The sequence below is a fragment of the Cygnus atratus genome, chromosome 11 (genome assembly GCF_013377495.2).
Source record: "Cygnus atratus isolate AKBS03 ecotype Queensland, Australia chromosome 11, CAtr_DNAZoo_HiC_assembly, whole genome shotgun sequence".
Classification (NCBI taxonomy): Eukaryota; Metazoa; Chordata; class Aves; order Anseriformes; family Anatidae; genus Cygnus; species Cygnus atratus.
Window position 1 is genome coordinate 21,140,099 of NC_066372.1, and position 24,983 is coordinate 21,165,081.

Sequence of the window (24,983 nt, forward strand, 5' to 3'; positions counted from 1 at the left end):
AACTTTATGAGGATCAGTGGATGAAGCTGTAATATCTCCTCACATGTTGAGTATTACTACAGACTACAGGCCGTTGCAGAACAAAATGACAGCAACACGTACAGAAATATTTTACAGTAAAGCAGTGAATACTGAGTTTACCTCATTTAACTGTAGTTGTAGCCCACTGATTCTATCCAGCAACATCCTTTGCTCCTCTTGTACTTCTCGCATTCTGTCCTTCAAATCTTGATTTTCTAACTCCAATTCCTCAAAAAAAAAAAAAAAGGCAACAAAATAAAGTAATAAATACTCTACTCACGTGGGGAAAACTAATGAATTTGCACCAACAATTTTAACAGCCATTAAAGGACACATCAAGCCTTGCTTAAGTCCCAGTGATACTGAGGCCTCACTTTAGGTCTCCATCATTCTGGAATTTAGAAAAGCACATTTCAAAGTCTTCAAGATTTTTGTTTCTAATAGCTCATTCTGACATAAGTGTACATAAAGGTTTTGGGAGTATGAGCAGGGTAAGACTACTTTCAGTGCTGACAGCACTAAAGAGGCTGCTTACCTACTGTCTGCTAACATGTAAAAGTAACTAGTACTAAAACAGTTCCTGAAACCCAACCACTGCAGCCAAAGGTGTAATGAAAAAACCTCACTGGCATGAAGTGCAGCAATCTTTAAATGGACAAGTGTTCCAGCAACCTCAAGAGTCACCCTGGTAATGCATATGAATCCAACGCATGAAAACTATCGGTCTTGGGCCTTCAATCAGTCCAGCGTTTACATCCAAACAAAGGCTGTTTAACCACTGCTAGAGAACCACCTGCGGTAACTACTTTAGCTCAAAGCAGACAAGTTTCATTTAGAGATCCTTATTCTTTTAAGAGAAAGGATTTCAAAATGAAAGCCTCAATTTCTCCATGGTTTGTTCCCCATAGCTTAAAGTGTTACTTACCTTTTTGAAAACTGTATTGACACAGTAAGATGACAAGAAAATGAATACCAGTTAATAGAGGAGTTATGATACAAGTTATTTTTAAGTAATACAAACACACATCTCCTGAGAATGTTACAACACCTTTCTTTTTTGTGACACTATGATCTTACTGCAGGTGAAAGCAGTAGACACAAGATTAAGAGAAGGGAAGGGGTGACGTGAAGAGACTCACAAGTATTTATTATATAAACTTTTATTTTCTTGCAGAAGTTTATAGCTTATCTGCATAATTGCCACTTTACATACTCACACAATTAAGTTTTATGTAAACAGCAATATCTATGACCTTTCTTAATGGAATTGCTAATGCTTATTTACAATCACATCTTGTCTGTAATATGCCTGGTTCATTATGCATACGGGAATATGTAGTTGTAGAAATCCTTCCTGCTTACCTGAGCATTATGTTCCTTCTGATACAGCCTGACATTCACCTCTTCCTGTGCATGCAGCCGATTCCACTTTTGTGGCATATTAGACATCTGTTATTGCAACATTCAAAGCGTTAATTTTTATTCCTGTTGCAGTCTGACAACATCCATTTCTGGGGACAGTAGGCTGTTCTCACAACTCCCATTTCAGCTTCCACTGGGGGGCAATACCACTGAGCGTTCAAACTTTGACAGACCGCTTCTCAATAAGAGCTAGACCACCCACAATCTCGTCCAGACAGAAAACAGGATGCTTGTCAAAGCTCAAACCCCAAATATGCACATAAAATATTTTTCATATAGAAGTACAAACACCATCTAATTACAGATGGAATCTTCCATGCTACGTATGAAGTCGACTCAAAAATACTGAATCAGTTTTGCATCACTGTGCAATATTAGCCACTCTCTCAACACTACCAGCTGTGTGCTGAATTTTGGCAGTCGGGAGTGAACAGCTTACACCTCACCTCTTTTACTCTCATGCAACTGCAACATGTAGAGAGTACAAATTTCCTAGGGATGGGGAACAAGTACAAATTTCCTAGGGATGGGAAATGGAGAGGGAGGTACTCATCTTTTCTCGCTGGTATGCAGTGACAGGCCTCGTGGTAATGGCTCAAAGCTGTGCTGGGGGAGGTTCAGACTAGACATTAAGAGAAACTTCTTCACCAGGAAAGTAGTTAGACACTGGAACAGGCTTCCTAGAAGTGGTGGCTGATGGCCCACTTGAAGACTGGTCACAATGATACATTTTAATATTGGGTCAGCCCCATCTGGCAATTGGATCCTGTGATCTATGTAAATCCTTACCGACTAAAACTATTATATTCAAGTAGGAGTCCCTCCAAAGCATCTCTGGACTGATTTAACAGACCTTACAGTTCCGCCTTAGATAAAAAGCTGTATTTCAGTGTAGATTTGTTAAAAGAGGCCAGCACACTCAAAACAAGTACAGGAAGCATTGCTTGACCTGCAGCATACACGTGTAGCATAGGTCTGAAGTAAGAGGCCTGCTGAGCAGCATTAGGCATTTACGATTACAAATCCTAAAAATTTTGAAGTATTTTGCCTGATTTGATAGAGGACAATGCAATAATTACACTGATGTTTGGAAAGAAACTACACGTGCATGAGTAGCTTACAAAAGACAGTTTTACTCAATCACCTTTACACGCCAGCGAACAAAGCTGATTATTTCATAGTACCAAAGATTAAAAAAAAAATCAGTGAGATTTACACCACAAATCTGCAACCCTTCTGCAATATACACCGAACATTTGAATTAAGAACACCTTGAAAAATGTTGTTGGGTCAGTTAAAAAAACAACTCAGACTTACCTTTTGTTCAGACTGCCCTTTCTTCATGGTATCTCTTCCTAAAAATAAAAAGCAACATGAAATAGGAAGGTTAAAAAAAAATGTATTTTATTCAGGTTCATGCAAGGAATACCTAGTTAATCTACTTATGTTTCTGTCTTGGAAGGACGTTTCAAAAAAGTCGTTTTCCCCTTCCTTCCCACCCCCCAACCCCACCCTGTTAATCCAAAAAAAGGAAGCAGTTCACAAGTACAAAGCTTGTCCTGTAAATAAGACTAAATAACTCCTATGATCAATACTGCAATACCAGACTCATCAACACTAATACCCTTTATCTCGTGATGTCACAGCATACATAAACTTTAAGTTTTACTAAACACAAGCAAAGAAACATAACCCTTCTTTACCCTCCTATGCAGGCTGGATATCACCTTTTGGTTTAAAGGACTACAGCCATCCTACAGCCACACAAAGACATAACTTTGGGAAGACACACAACCCAAAGGAAAGAGTAATAGCAAGCAGTAACAGCGCGTTCTTCATACCTTTGCCGGAATCCTCAATGGCAGCTTTTATTAAAGTCAAAATGTCAATATTGTCACCGATTCTGGCATAGTAAGCACAGTCATGACCAAGGCCATCAACCAAACTAACATCTGCACCATTTTTGAGCAAAACTTCTACCGCGTCCTTGCAGCCATATTCACAGCCTAACATTAGGGCAGTCCTGAGGATGGGGAGAAAGATTGCATTCAGAGACACTGGGATTGTATGCTTTCAAAGGAGCACTTACAGATATAATCCTTTGTACGCTTCTCTCTGATCATGGAAAGCTGAGTGAAGGAATCTTTCCTCTCTCAAGAGAGGAGACTATGCTTCTAAAAGTCATTTAGTCAACATTTAAATATTTGTCAGAAAGCAAAACAACACTAACAGCAGCACTTCCCTGAAGCCCAGCATAAGCCTGCTGCCTTTGAGAACACCACCCAGCTGTTTAGAAATCTCGTGCAATTTTTGGCTTACTCTGTTTACATACAAACATCAATAGACACAACACACACAAGACAAAATTTAGACAAAGTTTGAGCGAGTGCTTGGGAGCCCTGGCACTGCCTCCCAAACACACACTTGCCAGCTTCAGGACATGCAATGCAAGCGCCTGTGCTCTGTCTCACAGCAGCCTCATGTCCACTGACCACCAGGCAGCCGTCCTCCAAGAAATAACGGGCAGAAGTAGCTCAGTTAGAAACTCTCTCCCACCCACTCCTCCATGTATATAGAATCAAACAGTTCCGGGCCTTCAGGTCCCTTGGAAGCCCCAGTGGGACTCAAGTACCACTTCTGTCATGACCCATTTTACATATGGATCCCAAAGAGTGCAAGTTGCAGCAGTAGACAGAAACCTTTAAAGCAGCCAACCACCATTTCTCTGCTGGCAGCAGCATGCAATACTTTCCACACAAGCCTACAGGTATTTTAGGTGCAAGAACAAGCAATAAGAAAAGCCAATTTTGTTTGAATTATTGAATTGGAACATTATTTCTGGACTAAGTCCCAGGTCAGAGTTTTTTCCTGCTGAATTTAACATTTTTCTGTAGGCTGAAAGCTAATGGACAGCCTTCTACCTTTTAACTGTAAGCAGGCATTCTGACAACCCTCTGCATGCCTTACCTGTTTTGTTTGTCCCTGGCATTAACGTCTGCTCCTCTGTCTATTAGAAGCTGACAAACTGTGGGACGACACATCTGAGTGGCCAGCACCAGCGGTGTCCTCCCATCCTGAAGAGGGAAAGAGGGAAGGAAATAAGGAATGTGAGGGGAAGCAAAGAAAGCATAAGAACTCCAGTAGGGCTTGTATGGGAGAGAGGTATAAGCAACAACTTACTCCATCTTTTGCATTCACTGAGGCCCCATGATCACACAGGAGCTGTATGCTAGAGGAACAGTCTGACATAGCTTTTGAGAGAAGGAAGAGCAGGTTATATTGCTGAACAGAGCCTTCATGAAACTCTAAATACTTTGTTGTGTGCACTGGCTTCACAAAAATTCATGCAAGTTAAAGCATGAGGCTATGTGACTTGCTCTCTTACAGCAGTCCCAAAAGCACACGTAAACTCAGACACTACTTTAAGACACTGCACAGCATAACGAAGATTCAGAAAATCCACAGAGTTATTAAGTTAACTTACTAACATCATTGCTCTAGAACACTCTTCATGATACTTAAGATTTTACTAGACAATTCACAGGCATCAGAAGAGAATTATAGACCTACATCCTCTAAGTCTGTTAACAAGCTTGTTATTGAGGGCAAGTGTCATTACAACACATAGCAGTGGAAGTTAAAAATAATTAGGCACATCAGAGAATTATTATCATTAAAGACTTCATATTACAGTCACCAGAAAAGCAAAACCTTCTACCTGCATCATGAAGAGCAGTTCTTCCTTGAAGATCCACATTTTCTGTTGGACAATTGTACTGTTAAAATAAGAAACTTGGGTTATCAAATAGGCTTCAGATTGCATTTAGAGTATCTCGATTTCAAACCAGTATATTTAGGAGCACCTTCCCCCACACTCCGCCCGAAGAATAAAAACCGTAACAAAGGACAAGTTATATCTTTCAGTACCTGCAACAGCTTTTGCAGACACAAAGCATGTCCATATTTCGCAGCTAGGTGCAATGCGTTTCTACCTAAAAAGAAATACCAACATCAATTCGGGATCTATTTTGAACATGCTTTTAGAAATACCACACACACTTGACATGCCTATGTTCTATTACTAATCACGTAACACTAATTCATAAGAAATTAACTTGTCCTTCACTGAAGTTGTTAGGACTGTTTATTTCATCTGAACAAAAGCCTCTGTCTTCTGCCTCCATTATTTATTCCATGTGCCTCATTACTGATCATTATATGCTAGTTAAGACTAGTTCCAGGACAAGAGACAGTTTAGATCAACATCCACATCATTTTAGTTACAGTGATCCCATTTTTTGGGGGGGAGGATGGGGGAAAAATGGCAATCTGTCAATTCTATAACTGTCATCGCTTTTGCATACACTTCACTATTTGCTAAACAGTGGGTTTTACTTAATTTTTTTTAAGAGAAACTGCAACCAAGAATTCATGAATAGTGAGAAAGGGTATAAGAGTTTAAAAAAATAAATCTGTCATATGAAAGGAGGCTAGATTATTTCTGTAATGAAGCTGGAAACAAGAGAATATTCATTTACCGAGTTAAATTATGAGATGAACAATCTGAGGCAAAATTAGCACCCATTTTAACTGCCTATTTCACAACATCTTTGCATAAACTTTCATCTCACATATGCAAACCAAGAAGGTAGCAGAGAGGTGCTCTGAAGTTTTGAGCGCTCAGTACAGGTGCGCAAACACCTACCGTACCATTGAAGTCATATCCTCATTGTGCGCAGTACTTAACAACACTCAGTGAAACACATTTGCTATTTAAATTAACACATTCATTTAAAAACAGTTCTCCTACTGTTATTCTCAAGCAGATATAGCTTGCCTGAAATAGACCATACAGTTAAGTATGTTTGTTTTGTTTTGCCAACCACAGGGAACACTGAAACACAGGGAACAAAGAAAGGAAGGAGATCTACCCTCCAGCTTAGCTTAATCCTAAACCAAAGTGAAAACTGTGCTGAGAACTTCTGCAAGTTGCACTTGAACATTTGATGAGGCATACCTGCAGCATCGGTGGCTATGATATCAACTCCGTGAATAAGGATGGTGTTCAAACAGTCTAGGTTTCCCTTTGACGCTACAACATGGAATCTAAAAACAGAAAAAACTTTAAGCACAACTGTTTCATACACAAAAATAGCGGTATTAACCAGGAAAGTCAAAGCAAATCATTGTATATTCAAAGAATTATACTGTACAAACTCAACTTAGTACAATGTCCAAATCCAGTTCTGCAAATTTCACTTTAAGGAACAATACAACTTTTCTGAGAAGTAGTCAATATTTACCTGGAATCATTCACTCAAGTAGAATACCAATACACTTGCCTTCCCCCCCCATTCAGGTTTGAGTATTTAAATGTATGCTCTTGCCAAAGTAAAGACTCTTTGTGAGAAATTGACATTTGAGCTATCTGGCATTCCTTGGTGGCTGGGGATGGGTGCAACACCTCAAAAAAAGCACCTTTCAGAAAACAGCTGTGATGAGAGGGGTCAAACCAAACATTTTCAGAAGCACTGTAATCCAGATGGCTATTGAGCTTTTAAGTAATGAAGTAAAAAGGAAAGTTCATCTTCCTTGTACCCATCATTGCAATCTTTACCTGTCAGTACTCAGAGTCACTCTTAACTTCAAGAAACAGACAAACGTAACACCAAGCTTTAAAACATTTATTTTATGCCAAGCTATCTCTGGATTTAGAAGAGACAAGAATAGATCCCCAGTGCTGAAAATGCAAATAAGCTAAGTCGTCAGCAGTTTGCAAGACATATGCCACCCTGCCAAGTATTCCTATGTGTGTCATTTCAAAATAACCATCAGAACATTAAGCATTTTAGCAGCAAAGATGAGAAGAAAGGCAGGTCAGAAGTCAATAGCTTGAGTCTGTTTTACAAAAGCATTAAGGGTAACTAATGTAATATGTTCTAAAGAACCAGGAGCTTGGGAAGGTGAAATTTAGCCTGCCACACAACTCTCATTACATCTGGTAGTTCTAATAACACTTCCTTCAAAGCATTTGAACACTACTACAGATCATGGCTGAGTTCATCATCTAGTATATTTATTTATCTTTGCCCTTGACTGTGCTTATTTTAGATATTAATCAAGCTAGTCTGTTAAAGAACACTGCCTACAGTAGCCTTCTTAAATTGAGTTTTAATTGCTCTAAAAATATCAACTACAGATTGGCAAAACTTTGTATTTCAGAATGCTTCAAATAAACAAAGTAGGAGTGCTTGGCGATATTTCTTTCTATTAATTGGGGGCAATCCCTGTTGATTTGCATGAGTAAGTCATCTATGCAGAAAAAGATCAGGAATTTAACCATATACCTCTGCCAAAGATGGCTAGATTACATACTTCAAGTCCATCTTCACTGCTAGACCTTTGTATTCCCAGGATCAACCCTCAGTTCAGATTTCTGTTCAAAAAGGCTTCCTTTTCTCCATTCTCCACTTCAGCATAGGAGCTATGTAATTTTCTTTGTTCAATTCCTGATTAAAAGCTTATGCAAGACTAACCTAGATGAGGCTTGAATCTACTAGTGTGTGTCACATACATTTATATACTTAATAGTTTTCACAGCAGCAGCAAGCCCTGGGAATTGAGCTACTTCCACTAGCTTCCCCACCACCACCACTGCAGAACTGGAAGTTACTTACGCAGACCTCCCTTCGACATCCAGCTTAGTAGGACAGACTCCTTTTTTGGCAAGGATTGATGAAACCTTTTCCACATCGCCCCTTTCAGCTGCTTTCATTAACCTGTCATCGTACTTGTTCCAGTCTGTATTCAGCTGTACAAAAGAGAATTAGAAAAGCAGGTCAGCTTGTGGCACAGCATCGATCTGCTAAAGGAACATTAATAAGAGTCTGAATCTCATATTATCAGTGGGGATGGGGAGGGAATAAGAAAAGATATCTTTGTTTACGTATCAGGTTGTGCTTCTTAAGACCTTTAGTTATTTACAGACAATAATACTGCAGCATCTCCATCAGGCTGTTAGCACACTGCTCCGAGCCAGCCTGGTTAAGTCACTCTGACCCTTAAAGGAGAACACTGGGGGATAAAACCACTTTGCTTTTCCTCATCCTGCTGGGTTCCATCTAACAGGTCTAAAACTAATGCCACACACAGTAGCTCCTTATACATTTAAAGCAATTTCAAAGTTTTCAGTTTCTCATATTAAGCAGCTTTTAGACACTTCCTTCCATCCTGTTTTATCTGCTGATAGCCACCAGCTGTTCGCCCTGCGAGGCCCTGCACAGGCCAGCTATCTTTTCACTGCATCTCTGCTTTCCCGTCTCTCCTCGCGGATGCTGCTGTTGTGCACCCTTTGGGGAAGACGCATCGCTTCTCTTGTGCCACCAAAGCAATTAGCTCCACTGGCTAAAGGAAAACTGGAAGGGTTTCTTGTTCGTCTTTACTGTCAGTCATTTAAGTTGTGATAGTCAAATAAAGCAGCCAACTGTTCCATTTCTGTATAGCTAATACCTGTCTGTGTCTCAGAACTCACAAGTCAATAAACAAGATGCACCATAGAGGAACAGATAAGCCAGGAACTGCAACAGAGCCAGAAGTCCTACTGCTAACAGCTTCCAATCTAAGTAACCATCTTCAGTGTAAGCTTCTCAGAATTCACAAAAAATGATTTCATAAGGAAGTGGGCAGATAAAACACAGCTGCTATGATTTTTCCCCCCTCTGTCAACCCTTATATAGTAAAGGTAGCATAGAGAACAACAGACGAGCGTAAACTTTGTGGGACACTTGAATAGAACAACAATTACGACACATAATCAACAGCAGACTTCAGCTTTCACGAATTCAGCAACACGCAAAGCACGCACTAAGTTTAGCCCTCTCTCAACCAAGTTCACATTTACCAAAACCTGCACTGGACAAAAGCGAGCACTGAGCGCTGCCCGTGGGCAACATCCGTGCCCGCTGACACAGGCGCAGAAGTGCCCTCACTGGTGCAACTCACTGCATTTGCCCGTTCTTAAAATCGGATCTCAGCTAGCTCCGCTGTGTCCCAAACAGCTCCCCGACTTTAACACCAAACAGATGCACCAAAAATATGCAAGCGGGCTGAGTGTTCTCTGCCTCCTCTGGGTTGTTCAGAGTCGCAGTTTAGCTCAGCATGTGATGTTCCAGGGATGAACGCCCAGGGGGCTGTGCACGAAAAATTCAAAGTGTACAGCTTCAAATTGCCTGCAATTCCCCAGGCTATGCAGCGCGCAAAGGAAGTACCAGTCAGTTATAAATAACCACCACACAAACTCAGACATCTGTCACCCCCCACTTATTCCTTGTTTACTTCAAGTTTGGAATTCCAGGCCCCAGGCTAGGATCTGCCCCACAGCACTGCGCTTGGGCTGCCCCGTACCAAACCAACCCCTCCGATTGCTTTGCGCTTCTCGGGAAAGTCTGTGACAAGCCTCACAGCCAAGCTGGATGCCGAGGACTCAGCTTTGAAAAAGCTTTTGATAGAAGAAAAAGGGACAGAACCACCCTCTCCTTACAACTGTCTTATTAGCAAAAATGAGGATTTTTCAAAGTTTAATGTCACAGAATCTGGAAGATCCACAGCAGGGAGAGCCAGTGCCAGTTGGCCAGGCCTCTCCCCTTGCATCTAAGCCAGGTTCACTAAGTAAAGGAGAAAATATAGATAAAGAACAAAAAAAACAAACAAACAAACAAAAAAACACGGCCACTGCTCTGCATCTGTAGAACGGCTTGTATGATGGAGCTGTAACTGCAGTTATCTTTGTTTCCCGTACTGCAATCACGTTTATGTTCTGAGAAATCATGAAGTCTCAGCAATAATTTATTCAGTACAATACTTGCTAAGTGACATGAAGTAATAAAGATAGACAGCTGCTGAAGTCACACGCCCTGGTGTTTCCTCACCAAAGTGTGCAGTACCGATTGCCAATCGATTCAAACATCCATTAGTTTAAAAGCCAAGGCAGCCTGGCGTAACAAAGTCACCACAGCGGTGACACTGCTGGTCACAGTAAAAGCTGCAGGCACTGCCAGGATGGAGAACAGTTGTCCTCGGAGGCCTGACAAGTTTTCCTCTATAAGCTACTTTATTATCCAAGTTATATGCTTTATTTAAATACCTTAAACTATACATACGTAGCATCAAGCCGAGTCGCCTATAAATTCAAGCATAGCATATTTCACATCATTAGAGGAAAGCAATGATGTCTTGCATGTCTGCAGCTGGGTTTAGATTTCTGAGTTGCAGACTTACAGCTCATGCCCACTAGCACAAGGTCAATCGGATGTATACACAACCCCTTACCATACATTCTTCCTTCCCATTTCATGAGTCTTCTGATTAACCAGACTTCGTGTGTTTTTTTTTTTAATTACTATCACCTCAATAAAAATACTTTTTCTTTCATTATAACATTTAAATAACATCATAGGATATTGACAAAGTCAAATAGTACCAGCTGGGCATTTTATATTTCAGGAAATTTCCCCGCAGTTAGTGTTGTTAAAGATGTAACTCATTAATTAAAAAGGAACGGCTACAAAATTCAGGCTTCTGCATTTCTGCAGCTGTAAGCCACAGCCAACGATATGAAATCTAAGAAACCTACCGTGTCTTTAGCTGCACAAGAAAACCAACAAGTCATCATAGACCTCGCGGCTCCTTGCTGCCAAAAGCAACCGATTTATCTCGCATCGAGTTACAAACCGCCGCAGCTCAAAGCAGCGAGCCAAGCGGGTTCCCACTTTCAGGAACGGATTCTCTCCGCCGCCCCGAGCTCATTTTGTTCCGTCATCCTTCTCTTAGCTTGGATCCCCCAGCATGTTTTCTCCGTCTTCAGGATCCTCCTCAGCCTTCATCCCTCAGGAGGACGCGGGTCCCGCCGCCTGCCAGCAAGCCCGCAGCGCTCCACCGGCCGCCCGGCTCACCAGTAAATACTGCCCGGCTCCGGAATATCTTGTAAGCGATACGTAGACAGTCTCATCAGCCCAGATCTATTTTCTGATAATCCACTACTTGATAGCCGGGTGATAGAAAGCAATCGCTATTAATACATTCTCCGCGTGCTCATGCCGTGAGTAATGTGTTTTGTGTTCAATGTTAACAAACGAGACAAGCACGCACGAAGCTCACTACTGTGTCATGCTTGCAGACACACAAACACTCACTTTAAAATAACAAACATGTTAGTCAAATTAACCGTCAACTGACATCAAGGAAGGCCATACTTATCCCCACTAATAACACAGAAGGACTGAAATACTAGCAGGAGTAATTTTTTCCCATTCCACCACAAAGCCAAAACCAGACCCACGATCAGACTTCAGACAGTTACAACTGCAGAGCAGATGGAATGCGTGATCCTATTTTGACAGAAATGCAACCCATTTTAAATTAGAAAACACACATGCCTGTGCTTTAAAGAAAATCTCCCTTTACAGCGATGGAACCATTCTGAACAGGACCTGGTTTCGGCTTACTGCTGCTGCCAGCCTGTCTCCCGACTTGTTAAACGAGAAGAGTCACAGAGGCTGTCAAAACATTAAATAGACAGCATAATGATTAACAGCGGGGAAGATGTAGAGTCTCCTTTCACAAGTTTTAAATTTAAAAGGAGATCTCCCAAGTGCCGTTTTTAGAGGACTAGGTCAACATTACAAGCAACGCACTGTTTAGTCTGCAGGAGACAAACACAGTGCATAGCAAGAAAAACCGCACGCACACACACACCCTGTAGGACACTTGAAAGACTGCAAGCAACTTAAAATAAATGACTCCTCTGAGAAAAGCTGTTACAGGTAAGTCACGTCTATTCATATTTGCACAAATTCACCCCCTCCCAGTAATTTTTAAGCTATTCCATGTTATTTGCTGTGAGCAACTGCCCTTTGCCTTATCGCTCTGATGTGTTTCAAGAGAGCATCCCAAGACTTCTCCGCAATTAATGTCTGTGTGACAAAAGTGCTCCAAAACCGTTCAGTGACCATCACAATGGCCATGTCCTCTCACAAGTTGTCTTCTGACCAGAACCAAGTCTGTCTCCTCGCCTAAAAGTGGCATCTTGGGGAAAAAAATACACACACTTTACAACTGACAGCAATAGCAAAAAAAAAAAATAAAATCTGAAATCAGAGTTTGGTGAGAAACCACACAGAGGCCTGTGCCTCCCAGGCGAACGTGCTTGTTGCAGGCGTACCCAAGCCAAAGGTTTCCTCTGTCTGCCTGCAGACATTCCTGGTGACCTGAGGGCCGTGCCTATCCTGTGGCCCCTTGATGCTAAAGATCATCCCACCAGGCCTTGTCCACGCCACCCAGGATTGCTGAAGCACATCCTGCTCCGGGGAAGCACCACTTGCTTCCACAACGCCACCAGCACCGAGCGGGCAAACAGCCCGGCTCTGGACCCGCGCCGACGGGATTCTTATCCAGGGCACCTCCAACTCAGAGAGCTTGAAGGGCAGAAAATAATGATAATCCAAGCGTGAGGTCAGAGACTACAAAACCACCACACTTAAAGCTTTTAGCTTTCCTGAAGAATTTTACTGAGCAGGGACTGATTCTCAAAACAGTCGCGAGTTTTGCTTCTTCACTCATCTTTTATCAATGGCAGTTTGACACAGGAATTTTTTGCTTTTCATTCCTGAAGAGCTTATATAGCAAACAAGCATCTATTACAGTGACAATGCTGCTAATTGTAAAGAAAGACTAAGTCACTTCTGACCACTTAACGAGCACTCACATTGCACTCTGTCAGCGTAACCGACGTGTGGTAAGGCAGACCTGGTTTTGCCCCACGAGACACCGGCAGCGCAGGGCTCCAGAGGTGCTGAGCTGCCCAACGCACCACCAGGGCCCAGCTAAGGGCAGTGCTGCCACTGCACACCTGCTCTTCCCAAGCTCCAAGAGCCTGCCAGGAATCCTTCCCACCCCGGGTCCCTGAAGACAAGCCCCACCTGGCTGGGCTCAGCAGCATTTCTTCCTATCGGCTTCTGTCTGGTGTGCCCTCGGTTTGAGGCCTTCACATTGACCCAACTCGTTAGGCGGCAGCATGCACTGTGCATCACACACCGGCAGGCTGGGGAAAAGAGCGAGCACAGAACTTCTCCAAAAGCTCCCCCAGCTTTCAGTCAGTAATTCAGGCTTCCTGGGCTAGACTCTCCTTACCTCATAACTCCCAATTAATTTCTCTATTATAATCTTCTTTTTCCTCAAGTCCAAATCAGCTTTCAGCATCCTCAGCACCCTTTGGTAAGGAATTGCACAGCTTCACTGCGTGCTGCATGAACACCCACCGTTCCCTCTGAATCCCAAGCCCCTTATCTCACGGGGCATTCAGCAGCTCGCAAGCCAAGCCACCTTCCCTCTCAGCAGCCCCTGTCCCGCAGTACCTGGACCATCCCACAGCACCACCCCGCACAGCACAATGCAAAGCCCCAGCCCGAACATCGCCTATCTCCATTATTTACTAAACAGAGCATGAGGCACAGCGCAGAGCCAAAGTCTGTGAGGCCATAAGTCTGTGGCCTTCAGAAACAAGCCCGTCATTACAATTAAGCATTTAAAGATGAGAAAGCAGCGAGAGCCTGAACAACAGCCGCTAGAGGGACTTGTGCTCGGGCACGCCAGGTTCGGTCTGTGCAAAGCCAGGCGGGCCTTCCCGTGCTACCGAGGGCAATGGAAATGGCAAACGGCTGCTGGCAATGAAAACCACCGGGTACTATCAGCAGTGATAGGCTAAAATATATATATTTGTACACTGCTGTCAACCAGCAAAGTTAATATTTAAGATCTGTTAATTGTAATAGAATCTATATTTATTGTTAAACAGCAGAATACTTAGCAAATACGAGCTTACTGCTACTGGACATCTCCCTCTTAAGCAAAAAAAAAAAAAAAATAGCAGGAAGAGGCCCCAAAGCACGCTATTACTTCACCCACTGTCACCCAAGCGACCCCACCGAGGAGGGATCTGGAGCAAAGAAATTGCGTCATTAGTGATCCTGATGCACGAGAGGAAAGAGCAATACTGGGCTATGGGAACCAACAGGACAGACGAGCAAAGACGCCAACGCTGTGAGCTGCGGTCCAGAACAGACACTAACCCCTGCTGGAAAGTGAGGCAGATGCAATACTGCCATCTTCCATTTGTGCATAACAGAACATTACAGTCTTACCACAAAGCTAACAAATGCACGACAAGTTAACTGGCTGCTGAGCCAGCAGTACTGCCCAAGAAACTTCCACCTGAAATGGGAATTGCTCATCCAGAGTTGCCTCTGTCTACAGAGCTGCACAAACAGACTACATAAACGCACAGCTCATTTAAATAGAGCACGCAGACTCCTCAGCAGCCACCTAACTCACTTCCAAAATACCAGCTGTAACTCACAGGCCTTCTTAAACCTTTCAGCCTGAAAGCTGACATAAACCTATCAAAGTGAACACAGCTTTTCGTCACCACCGAGCTAGGCAGATAATCCTATTAACGAAAAAAAAAAAAGGGGGGGGGGCACATCCTCCTCTAATGCCATTAGTGCTTGACTTAAGCGCATAACACACCAAGAAGCGAAGAGCTCTGGCAAAACACGGCCACTGCTATTTACAGCCAATGGTCACACGTACACGAATGTTCCTATAAGCTCTCTAGAGAAAATACAGAGATCATGCTTTTATATGAATAGTTATAAAACTGAAACTGCAATTTTTGATGTCTTTGAAGACTGTTTAGAAATAGTAATTACTGAAAAAGAAAAGTCTAAGAATGATCAGTTTTAGGGCCCTCTGTCATGAGATAATCACTTCTCCAGCTTAGGCTTTAAGCAGTTTTCCTGCAGGGAAAGGAAGGCGCCCACTGATAAAGGAGAGTTACTCAGAAAATGCACACGCGTCACAGAGCGCAGAGGACAGAAGAGCAGGCACAGCACGTCTATTAGCTCACACACTTCGTTTTCCTGCTCATTTTACAGAGGTCAGAGTACATTCGTGATTAAAATTAACATTTAAACAGACACACCCTGTGATTTCACATGGCACGAAAGGACTATTGCCTTTGAAGTAATTTGATTTATTTGAAAACCACAGAGCCTAAAAATAGTTTTAATAGCCTAACCTACTCCTCTGCCTTTGACAGGGACGTTCACCAGGTGTAGCTCCCCCCTGCAGCACAGATGCACGTCCGCTACCACCACCCGTCTCGCAGGCTTTGGCTTCGCTGCAACCTCCCAGAAAAAGCTGCAGACACAAGGTTTGAGAACAGATTAGCTCAAACGGAAAACACGGCACTTTATATTTTATAAGCATATCTTGCTTATCAGCACGTGTGTTTTCATATAAAAGCATTCTGGAGTTTAAGACTGCAGGAGTAAGATGTGCTGTTTAGTCTGCGTGAGGGAAGGAACAGACCCAGCCTGAACACGGAGCTCTTGTTTCACCCAGCAGGTTCCCACACGCAGCACGTTATGTTATCACCTCGTTTACTGCAATTTCTCCATCTACGGAAAAATTATTGAATGCTACAAAGTGGGTGAGGCTTAGTCTAAATAGTGATCAAACCCAGCAGCACTCCCAGTACCGCTTCGTTTGTACGCTTCTCTCAAAATGCTCATGTCGAGAACTTTTATTAACACCTGTGCTGTTGCATGGCTTGTTTAAATAAAACTGCATCCTGTAATTAATATAACGAAGTCACCTAACAAAGCAGCTTAAAGGAAAACAAATAGCAACTATCTAAAACCTTAATGCAAACATTTTACCCAATTCTGAAGGCATTTTCGTTCCTACAAGTTAGCATATCCCAGGTATTAAGCGATTATTTGAACCTACTTCTAGCTAGACATGCAACACGTCAAATAGTCCTCTCAAAAACGCCGTAAGGGCTCTAAAGCTGTGCCAGGTACTAGGTCCCTCTGACAGGGAGCGATGTGTACCTAACAGCAGAACCACCTTCTCTCCTTTCCATGAGTCTTCTGCAGTAGGGGGAAAAACCACCAGCATCGAGCACAGCAGCACGCGAGCTGGAGTGGAAGCATCGAAGGACTCTGCACGCAGCTCCAGAAGGATGCTAAGTCTGCTAAAATAACAGTAAAATAAATATATTATTTTTTTTATAATGCAACTTCCTGGTGTCTCTTTGCCCAGGACACATAACCTAACATAACTTTGTCAATAAGACACCCTCAGCCTCTCAGCCCCGAGATACAGACCAGCTTGGGCACTGCTAAAAGCGACCAGAACAAGCCAGGGGCTCGGCAGCTGCTTCTTAAAACAGTCTGGTAAGAGCATCTCACAGCACAACAGGGCCCTGCCTCCTGTGCTTACACCCAGGAGCACTGCTCCCCCAGGGCCAAGGAGGGCATTACAGCTGCCCCCAAAAAGTGGATGGGGGCCGGGGAGCAGGAGGCTGGGGAGGAGGCTCGTCCCTTCCGAAACAGCAGAGGCCAGGTCAGAGGCCAGCTGGGCAGTGCCTCGCACAGCCCTCCTCGGGATTCGCGGCAAAGCTCCGGTTTGGAAGCACAATCCCACCTGTAGCAAAGCATCAGAGAACACCAGGACGATGAAACACGACAGGGCTGTTACATTCATCCCGCAGGGAAGCGGCCTCCAGCACGTACACGTGGAGAAGGGAAACACCACGTCAGTGACTCGAGCCTGTTCGGTCACCACCCACTGATGGAAGGATGGGATGGTACCGGTCAATCAGGTGCCAGCCTGCTAATAAATATCAATATTTAAATGCTACCGACGAAGTACTGCATAAGCTCTATCTGAGCAGCAGGTCAGATGAACTCGAAATGGATTCATCAAAAGATGACCTCGGCCCTGTCTGCAGAGTTATTTCTGCAAGTCAGCTAAGGACATTCATGCAGGATCCCCCTGAACCTCCAATTTGTAGATTTTCTTTTTAATTGCTACATTCCAAAGTGATAAAGCACTGACAAACTCCTTTCTAAAGCAGCCTGAAAATTACAATGCACCTGCACGCAGGCTGCAGCGCACAGCTTTTGCTGAACCACAAATTGCCATTCCTCCCCCTCCTCGTGTTTCTCCACACCAACCGCAAACATCACAGAGACGAGCACATGGCTCTATTTAACTAAATGCAAATGAAGCACAAAGTTTTTCCAAGGAATGCACACGTTAGCACGAGCCTTAATAAAGCTTCCCGGAACCCAAACATCCCCTAAAGAATAACCACATTCAGCCTAGGATTTGACATTTGAATATTACAATGCTGTTGATTCTTGGCCGCGTTGCCCGAGGACGGCATTGTAAAGCCGTGCGAGGCTGCACACGGAGGTCAGGGAAGCAGGCAAGCAGGGATGAGTAACTTCGCTCTGGCCAGCAGCAGCCACACTGGAAAAATTCTGCTGACCGGCCCCAGCGCCGCGATCAGCGTGGCTGGCGAGAGCTGCTCCGTCTGTGCACGGGGCAGAGCGGTGACACAAAGCCATCAGAGTCTTGTTCGTTTTCAAGTCAGCGTGTGCCGCCGTCAGCAGCAGCCACCTTTATTTCAGGTAACAAGTTGAACAGAGAAATCATCCTGACTTGGGTTAAAAACCAGGTCCTTTAACACCTCGATTTTTCACTTCATTCCTCCAGTTATTAGTGTGCATTCCACAGCACCTTGGTGCTGCAAGCTGTTGTTAACGAAGTTTTTCTGCTGTACTCACAAAGACAGAGTGCTGCCGGTTAGTTAGGAACTGCGGTGAGCTGTAGTTCCACCACTAGAAGTGCCCAGAGGAGGGCAGGCGCTGGGACCTCACCCCCACGGGGGCTCGCTGCGGGCTCACCCGAGCAGGGACAAGCAGGGTGCCAGCCCTGACACAGAGGACGTCACCCATTTACTTGGCAGCTCCACGGGCACCAAGGCACTGACACAAACAAGTCCAGCTGCCAGTGGCTGCGCGAGCTGGTCGGATGTTAATTTACCCATCGGACATCATCACAGCAGGCAAGCGCTCAGATGCCTACCTTGCTTTTTTCCAAAACAGTTTCCACTAATAACACGCTACCTTCAGCTTTTTATGGATATATTCAAAAATAAATAAATAAATGAATCACTTCTCCTGGAGGAGAAAGGACTGACAGGAGTTTCTGCACGGTTTTACATCTGCTCGTTCTCATCACGTGCAGGGCTCCACGCAGCACTGCTGCTACCTGAGGCACACCCCAGGCACCCATCTCACGCCGTGTCTGAGCGCAGCACTCCCAGGGGAGCTGCTCGTGGTGTGGTTTCAGCTCCGCAGCCACCCGCCCTCCCCAGGCAGCCCAAAAGCCCCTTCCCCAGGGCCAGAAAGGCTGTAAACCCCACGTCAGTCAGGTAGTGCACCTCAAACCTAGCAGAACCCCTCCGTGGCTATTTCCTAAGTGAATTTAAAAAGCTTTAAAGAAAGAAGCAGGCACCCCTCCTCCACAGAGCCCGGCGATGAGAACTCACCAGGGGAAGCTGAGTGGCGAAGGTGTGGGGCAGCAGGAGCTTCCTCGAACAATAAATACGTCCTTCCCCAAGCACCTTCCCCAGGAAACCTCAAGCAGAGCCAGTCTGCAGGCATTTCTAGTGTGCTCCTCGCACACGCAGCTACAGACGGAATCCCTAACAGCAGTGGAAGAACACGTCCCTAACCACAACCTAGCTCACACACACACACGTACAACATCAGCGCTTCCCTTGGAACCTCAGGACGATTAGCAGCACACGCTGCTTCTTCGGTCACCTCAACGCAATCGAGTACACCAACTGATTTATCCTGTCAGTGCTGGTGAATGTGGCATCACCCCCGACCACGAGCAAGGACCATGCCCTCAGGCCTTCGTGGGCTTTGTATGGGATCTGCCATAAAGCTCCCGGCCCACAATGTTGCCCGCGACAAGTGGCATCTGTCTCACCACGCAGAGCACTGACGGTGCTGAGCAGGCTGCTCAGATTACTTCCCAGGCACCATCAGCCGGCTGGAGTTGGCAAAACCAGGTAGTTCCTTTTTCAGACACACCAGCCTGGATAACGGTGGGACCGGCAATTACTCTCTGCTGCTTTTTACGGCTTTCCTCCATCGCGAGACAGGTAGTAAAGCCTTTCCCAAAAGCTCACCATCAGAAAACCAGAGGGCACGTAACTGTTACCTTAACCTGGAAGAAAGCGTTCAGAAGCATGATGAAGGGATTAAGCTTCTCTCCACTCCCCAGGAAATAGCCCTGGGTGGGGACAGAGCAGAGGGATGAAGTTCCCAAAATGCGTAACTCTTTCCCCAGAAGTTTCCATCCACCCAGCACCCCTCGGCAGCGCTCCCACACCCACCCCCAGGACCAGCAGCAGGGCCGGGGTCTATCCACGCGCCCCCTCCAGCCTCACCATTCACGCCTGCACACGGGGCAGAATGATTTTCCCATACTGAGTAGCTGGTGGAGCGGTTGTGTAACCAAAATAAGTCACGACTAGATAAGTGAAGTACATCATGGGTACAGAACGCAGCTCCTCAAGGACCTCAGTGAAAGCAGCTTCCCCTCGCACATTTTGGGATAATTTCGGTTCTTAGAGGCGCTGACTGACCAAACCCACTGCTAAAGGAAGGCCTGCTGAGCCCTCACCTGCGAGGTGAAACATCTCAACACCTATTCGAGGCAGATGCTGTATCACCTCCGCAGGGTCTGCTGCCATCTAACTCCCGTGGGCTTACTTTGACCTAACCATCAGTCCTGAAGCACCGGGCGACTAACGAGCAGCAGGAACCAGGGGCAGCCCACACATCCCGAATTATCATAACAGACTTCTGAATCACCCCGCGGCGCTCAGCACGGCGAGGCGCCTGGACGCGGAGCTGTCGGAGGAGCCGCCGCCAGGTCACCCCCGAGCACCCACACGTCTCCATGCGGGCCGGTATTTCCGAGTCCTGCTGCCAGGTCTGAGACAAATGTGCAGCAGCAGCGTTTCAGGGACGGCCAGCACCTTGAGGGAGAACGGGCAGAAGCCAGCACATCACACCAGCCCGGCCCTTATGCTACGTCCCCGGCCAGCGGTGGGCTGGGGACCGGGCCCAGGCAGCAACAACCGGGGGTCCCGGTACCTCGGGGGGTCCCGGTGGGTGAAGGACGACGACGCAGGCACCCCACCACTGAGGTCACCTGCGGGGCTGAGCGAAGTAAAACCAGAGCCACGAGGCCGCCTGACGCCAGCCTGGGTTTGGGGAGGCGCAGACGCACGGAGGGTGCAAGGGACAGCGTGGGGGGTAGGGGCTGAGGGTGCCCTGCCCCTGCCCCAGGCATCGCCTTCCTGGAGGGCAAGGCTGGGGGAGGCGAGATAAAATAAAATTAAATGGGGGAAAATGAAATGAAATAGGGGAAAGTAAAATGAAATAATACGGGGGGGAAAAGGAAATAATACGGGGGGGGGAAGGAAATAATACGGGGGGGGGGAAGGAAATAATACGGGGGGGGGAAGGAAATAATACGGGGGGGGGGGGAAGGAAATAATACGGGGGGGGGAAGGAAATAATACGGGGGGGGGGAAGGAAATAATACGGGGGGGGGAAGGAAATAATACGGGGGGGAAAAGGAAATAATACGGGGGGGAAATGAAATAAAATAGGGGGAAATCAAAATAAAATCGCTAGCCCCGCCGCAGCAGCACCGATCGCAGCCCGTGCCCCCGTGCCCCGCTGCCGGGCTCGGTGCCCCCGGCGCAGCCCCACGCACCGTGCTGCCCGCGATGACGGCCTCGTGCTTCCTCAGCCGGGACTTGAGGCTCTTCATGGCGCGGCCCCGGCGGGCGGGCGGGCGGCGACCCCCGGCCCCGCTCCGCGCCCCCGGTCCCGGTCCCGGTCCCGGTCCCGGCCCCTGCCCCCCGCCGCCGCGGCCGGGACAGGATCGCGCCCCCCCCGCCCCCTGCCGCACCACCCCTAGCCCGTGGCCCCGCCCCCCGAGGGCGTCGCGGCCAATCGGCGCCCGCCCGCGCGGGCGCTGCGGCCAATGGGCAGGCGGAGAGGGGGGAGGGACTTCCTCGTTTTAAAGGCGGACGGAGCGGAGGGAGGGAGGGGGGGAGAGGAGGGCAGGGGCGGAGCGGGGCGGAACCGCCCGGCCGCCAGGGGGCGCGCGGCGGGAGGGGCCTGAGGGGGGACCCTGAGGGGGGACCCTGAGGGGGGCTGCCCCTGTCCCGCCGCACGCTTCCAGCTCCCTCATCCTGGAAGCAGCTCCCACAGTTTGGTCTCAGCTTTTTTCGGCCCACGCCACGTTTAACGTTTCCTTTTCGTCACCTTGCTCGCAGCCCTGACACACAATGGCACGGCGCTGGGGAGTTTAAGGGGCTTGCGTGTTATTTAATTGCAAGTCATGTTGTGTTTAAACCCTAAAACCTTGCTCGTTGCGGCAGGATTGGAAAAATCCAATCAATACACATCTCCCTCTAATAGATGTGCAAGGTAAATGCCGGCGCTCTTTAATCGGTTCAGGCAAACCACATATTTAAACACTTCAGTTTCTTTCTAGGTGGCCTGTGTGGAGGGAAAGATGCTCGATGTCTTTAAATACACACTGGAGAAGCCCAAAGACTACGGGCTGACTTTGCCCCGCTGAGAGCCCCGCAGCCACACGTGCATGTCCGTGTCGCTGGGAGGGACCGGCAGGCTCCTCAGCGAAAACCTTCCCCAGCAAGTCCCCCCCAGCCCAGCCTCACCTAAAAGGTCCAGGTTTAAACTCTTCAAAGAAAAGGTGTCCGTGTCCTGAATGCTATGCAATGCTGTCAGGGCTCTCCACCCTGAAGAGCTGCCCTTTGATGCAACCTCCCTCCTGCCGGGAGCCAACTCCCTTATCTGTGACACCTCCAGCCCCACACATTCGGGACAGACTCAAAGAGCAGCTTCCCCTCAGAGAAATTAACACCTTTGGACAGACACCTCGCTGTCATGCAGCCAGACAGTACTCATCCCACTCTGAGGCTTGCAAGTCCCCTTTGAACCCTGGTTCCCACCAGAGCAGCCAGGCCTTGCCCTCCTGTCCCTGCTAGCACAGGTAATCTGATTCTGCCCGGCACAACTCAAAGCGACGTGACTGGTAAAATGACAACAGCAGCTGGAAGCTGGTGAGATCAGGATTCCCCTGCTGTTCTCTACCCATGGCAATACAAGCAGTGGTTTCCTTCAGTTAGCCAAAAGTACAAAAGCAAATTCCTAGAGGGCACCAAGGCACAGCTCCCCAAAGGGGTGTTTGCATGAGGATTTGAGCAAACATGACCAAGTAACATTCATGTTCACTGACGAATCCAAGCAGAAAGTTAAGCCCCATCACCGGCACCGGTCTAGCCTGGGGCAGATGAACTGGTTTGAGCTCTTCAAATCAGAATCAGTTCTTCAAATCTTCAAATCTGAGTTGTTGCAGAATATGGTTGGTTCATTAAAAAGATGTTTCTATTACCAAAAGATTCAGCTTTCCAAAATATCCGAGTTTTGGGAGCAAACTAACAGCAGTAGCTTTCTCCTCCTTCCACCAACTTTGTGTTGTTTAATGGAAGCTCCTTCTGAATCGCTCCAGTAAGAGGGAAATCAGAATTTTAAAAATAACTCCTTGCTATCATTTCAGTGCCGAGACACTGCACGTAGCAGTTCCAAGTGCCCAGCCGATTCCAAAGCAATTCCCTGTCCACAGATAACCACACACACGCATGAATTTGCACCAACCAGCTGGGTCTCTGCTCTTCTGAAGGCTCAGCAGCTAGGGCATTACGATGGCATCTGCCTTGTCAACCAGCTTCCTCCTGCTGGAGTCAGCCGCGGGTGACGCCTGTCACAGTCACATCGCGTTTCTCGTAGCCAGCTCTGCGCAGGGGAAAGCAGTGAGCCAGAGCAGCCTGAGCAGAGCCTGCCCGTTTTTTTTGACTCCTGTCAAAGCAGAAAGCTCCCCACGCGAACACCATCTTTCAGCCCTAGTGCTGCATGTATCAGCACGGGAACAAGATGTTTCATGTTAAATTACTGGGGGCTGACTTGTGCATTTGACTGGCATCCAGGCTGTACCGATTCAGGAGGGCACCCAGCTGATCTCGCTGTCTCAGCAGCACGTACTGCAGCTCTCACTCTGCCTCGCCAGCCCAAGCAGGGCCCTCGCAGTGCCGATGTCCATGCTTTAGCTCTTCCCCTGGCCACGGTGCCAGCACTTTTCCCAGGTTCCGGCCACGTTGACTACAGCCTTTTTCTCACTTTTCTCCCCAAATGAATTCAAGCTGCTGCTGCTAAGATTCTTGGCAGGTAGTTCCCAGTACATCGTCCCTCTCCACGGCCCATCCGTCTCTGCCTATTAGCGAGATGCATCCTCGCTTGTCCTGCAGTGTGCTCTCACCATCACTGTTACTGGTTCTTGGCTCCTGTCGCCTCGTTCCCCACTTGTCTGGCCAGACTTCCTCCCAACTCTCGGCTGTGAGTGAGACAAGCCAACACAAGCCAATCTGCTACAACTTGTATTTGCTTCGCTCGGGCACAAACAGCAGAGCACAACCTGGGGGCGGTGAGATAAGGTCACTTCACTGCTGACAAACGGGGACCAAATGGAAACGTGCAGCTCCTGCTGGGTGTTTGTTCCACTCTCTTCCCAATTCCGTTTCATTTATTTCTTCCTCTAGGACTTCAAACCACAGGTTTCTTTGGAGCAATGGCTGGCGCTGACTGCATGCCTCCTTGTACACCGACGTACAGTTTGGTGGACGTCCTCTAGGTGCTCGTGCATCAGTGATGCTGTGTACACCGCAGCCTTTGTCCATGCCGTGCTGCCAGGGGTGCTCAGCCCTGGGACCGTCAAACTACTGCTGAGCGCGGCGGGACTGCACACACCAATGCACACTTGGTGCCATTTCAGTAACCATGGCTAAAGTTTGACCTCAGCAAGCTGCTTATGTAGCTCAGAAGCGATCACACTCTGTATCTGTTCAAGTGTTTCATTTTTTGTGACAATCTCTGCTTCCTGCAGCACAACAAAGGGTATATTTATTCCAGCAACGTTTGTGTGGTACGTACGGGGCTAATGGCACACACAAGTTGCTGGCTGGCCTTCTAACAGGCCTGGAATCTAATTAATCTCTGGCAGGTTCCTGTGAAACAGAAGCAGTGTTGGCCTGCACATCTAGCAGTCAAGACAAACTAATTGGAGCCAAGTTGTACAGTGAGAACGGAGGAAGGAATGGCTTCACCACGGTGGAGGCTTGTCAGGGCTGTACACTGCCAAGGTCTGTTTCTGCTCTATTGGAAGAGCAACGTTTGTGCAATGCTCTCAGCCAGAGTTCAAAGAGAAATATTTGAGTCAGTCGCAAACTAGCACAAAGCTTGGTGGTCACACACTCCACAAACATGGGCGATACTGACTTTGGGCTTATGAGCAGGAGAGACTGCTGAGCAGCAGTCCTGCACATGGACCGGGACTCCCGGGCCCCCGCGTGCACCCAGGGATGTCTCCCCCAGGGAGGACCCTCTAAGCAGACCACTACGTGGCAACGTGTGTCACCAAAAAGCCGCGTCTCAACAAGCTTTGCTTCTCAGGTATTT

General features: G+C 46.8%; 1 protein-coding gene across 4 annotated transcripts in view; it reads right to left on the reverse strand.

The window, feature by feature from the left end:
* UACA (uveal autoantigen with coiled-coil domains and ankyrin repeats) overlaps nt 1–21,312 on the reverse strand; it is a 31,898-nt gene extending 10,586 nt beyond the window's left edge. Inside the window, exons 1-12 of one of the 4 annotated variants that reach the window (XM_035568955.2) lie at nt 16,408–16,530; nt 15,579–15,696; nt 8,121–8,254; nt 6,461–6,549; nt 5,371–5,435; nt 5,162–5,219; nt 4,624–4,694; nt 4,411–4,517; nt 3,285–3,466; nt 2,761–2,798; nt 1,384–1,470; nt 142–249 (exon numbers count right to left, since the gene is read on the reverse strand). In XM_035568955.2, the coding sequence (XP_035424848.1) occupies nt 142–249; nt 1,384–1,470; nt 2,761–2,798; nt 3,285–3,466; nt 4,411–4,517; nt 4,624–4,694; nt 5,162–5,219; nt 5,371–5,435; nt 6,461–6,549; nt 8,121–8,254; nt 15,579–15,696; nt 16,408–16,493 (1,143 nt within the window). In that variant the 5' untranslated portion in view covers nt 16,494–16,530. Of the gene's footprint in view, nt 1–141; nt 250–1,383; nt 1,471–2,760; nt 2,799–3,284; nt 3,467–4,410; nt 4,518–4,623; nt 4,695–5,161; nt 5,220–5,370; nt 5,436–6,460; nt 6,550–8,120; nt 8,255–11,074; nt 11,223–15,578; nt 15,697–16,407; nt 16,531–21,153 lie in introns of those variants that run through there. The other 3 variants (XM_035568956.2, XM_035568957.2, XM_035568958.2) reach the window with 3 other exon arrangements.
* Between the last annotated feature and the right edge of the window lie 3,671 nt (nt 21,313–24,983).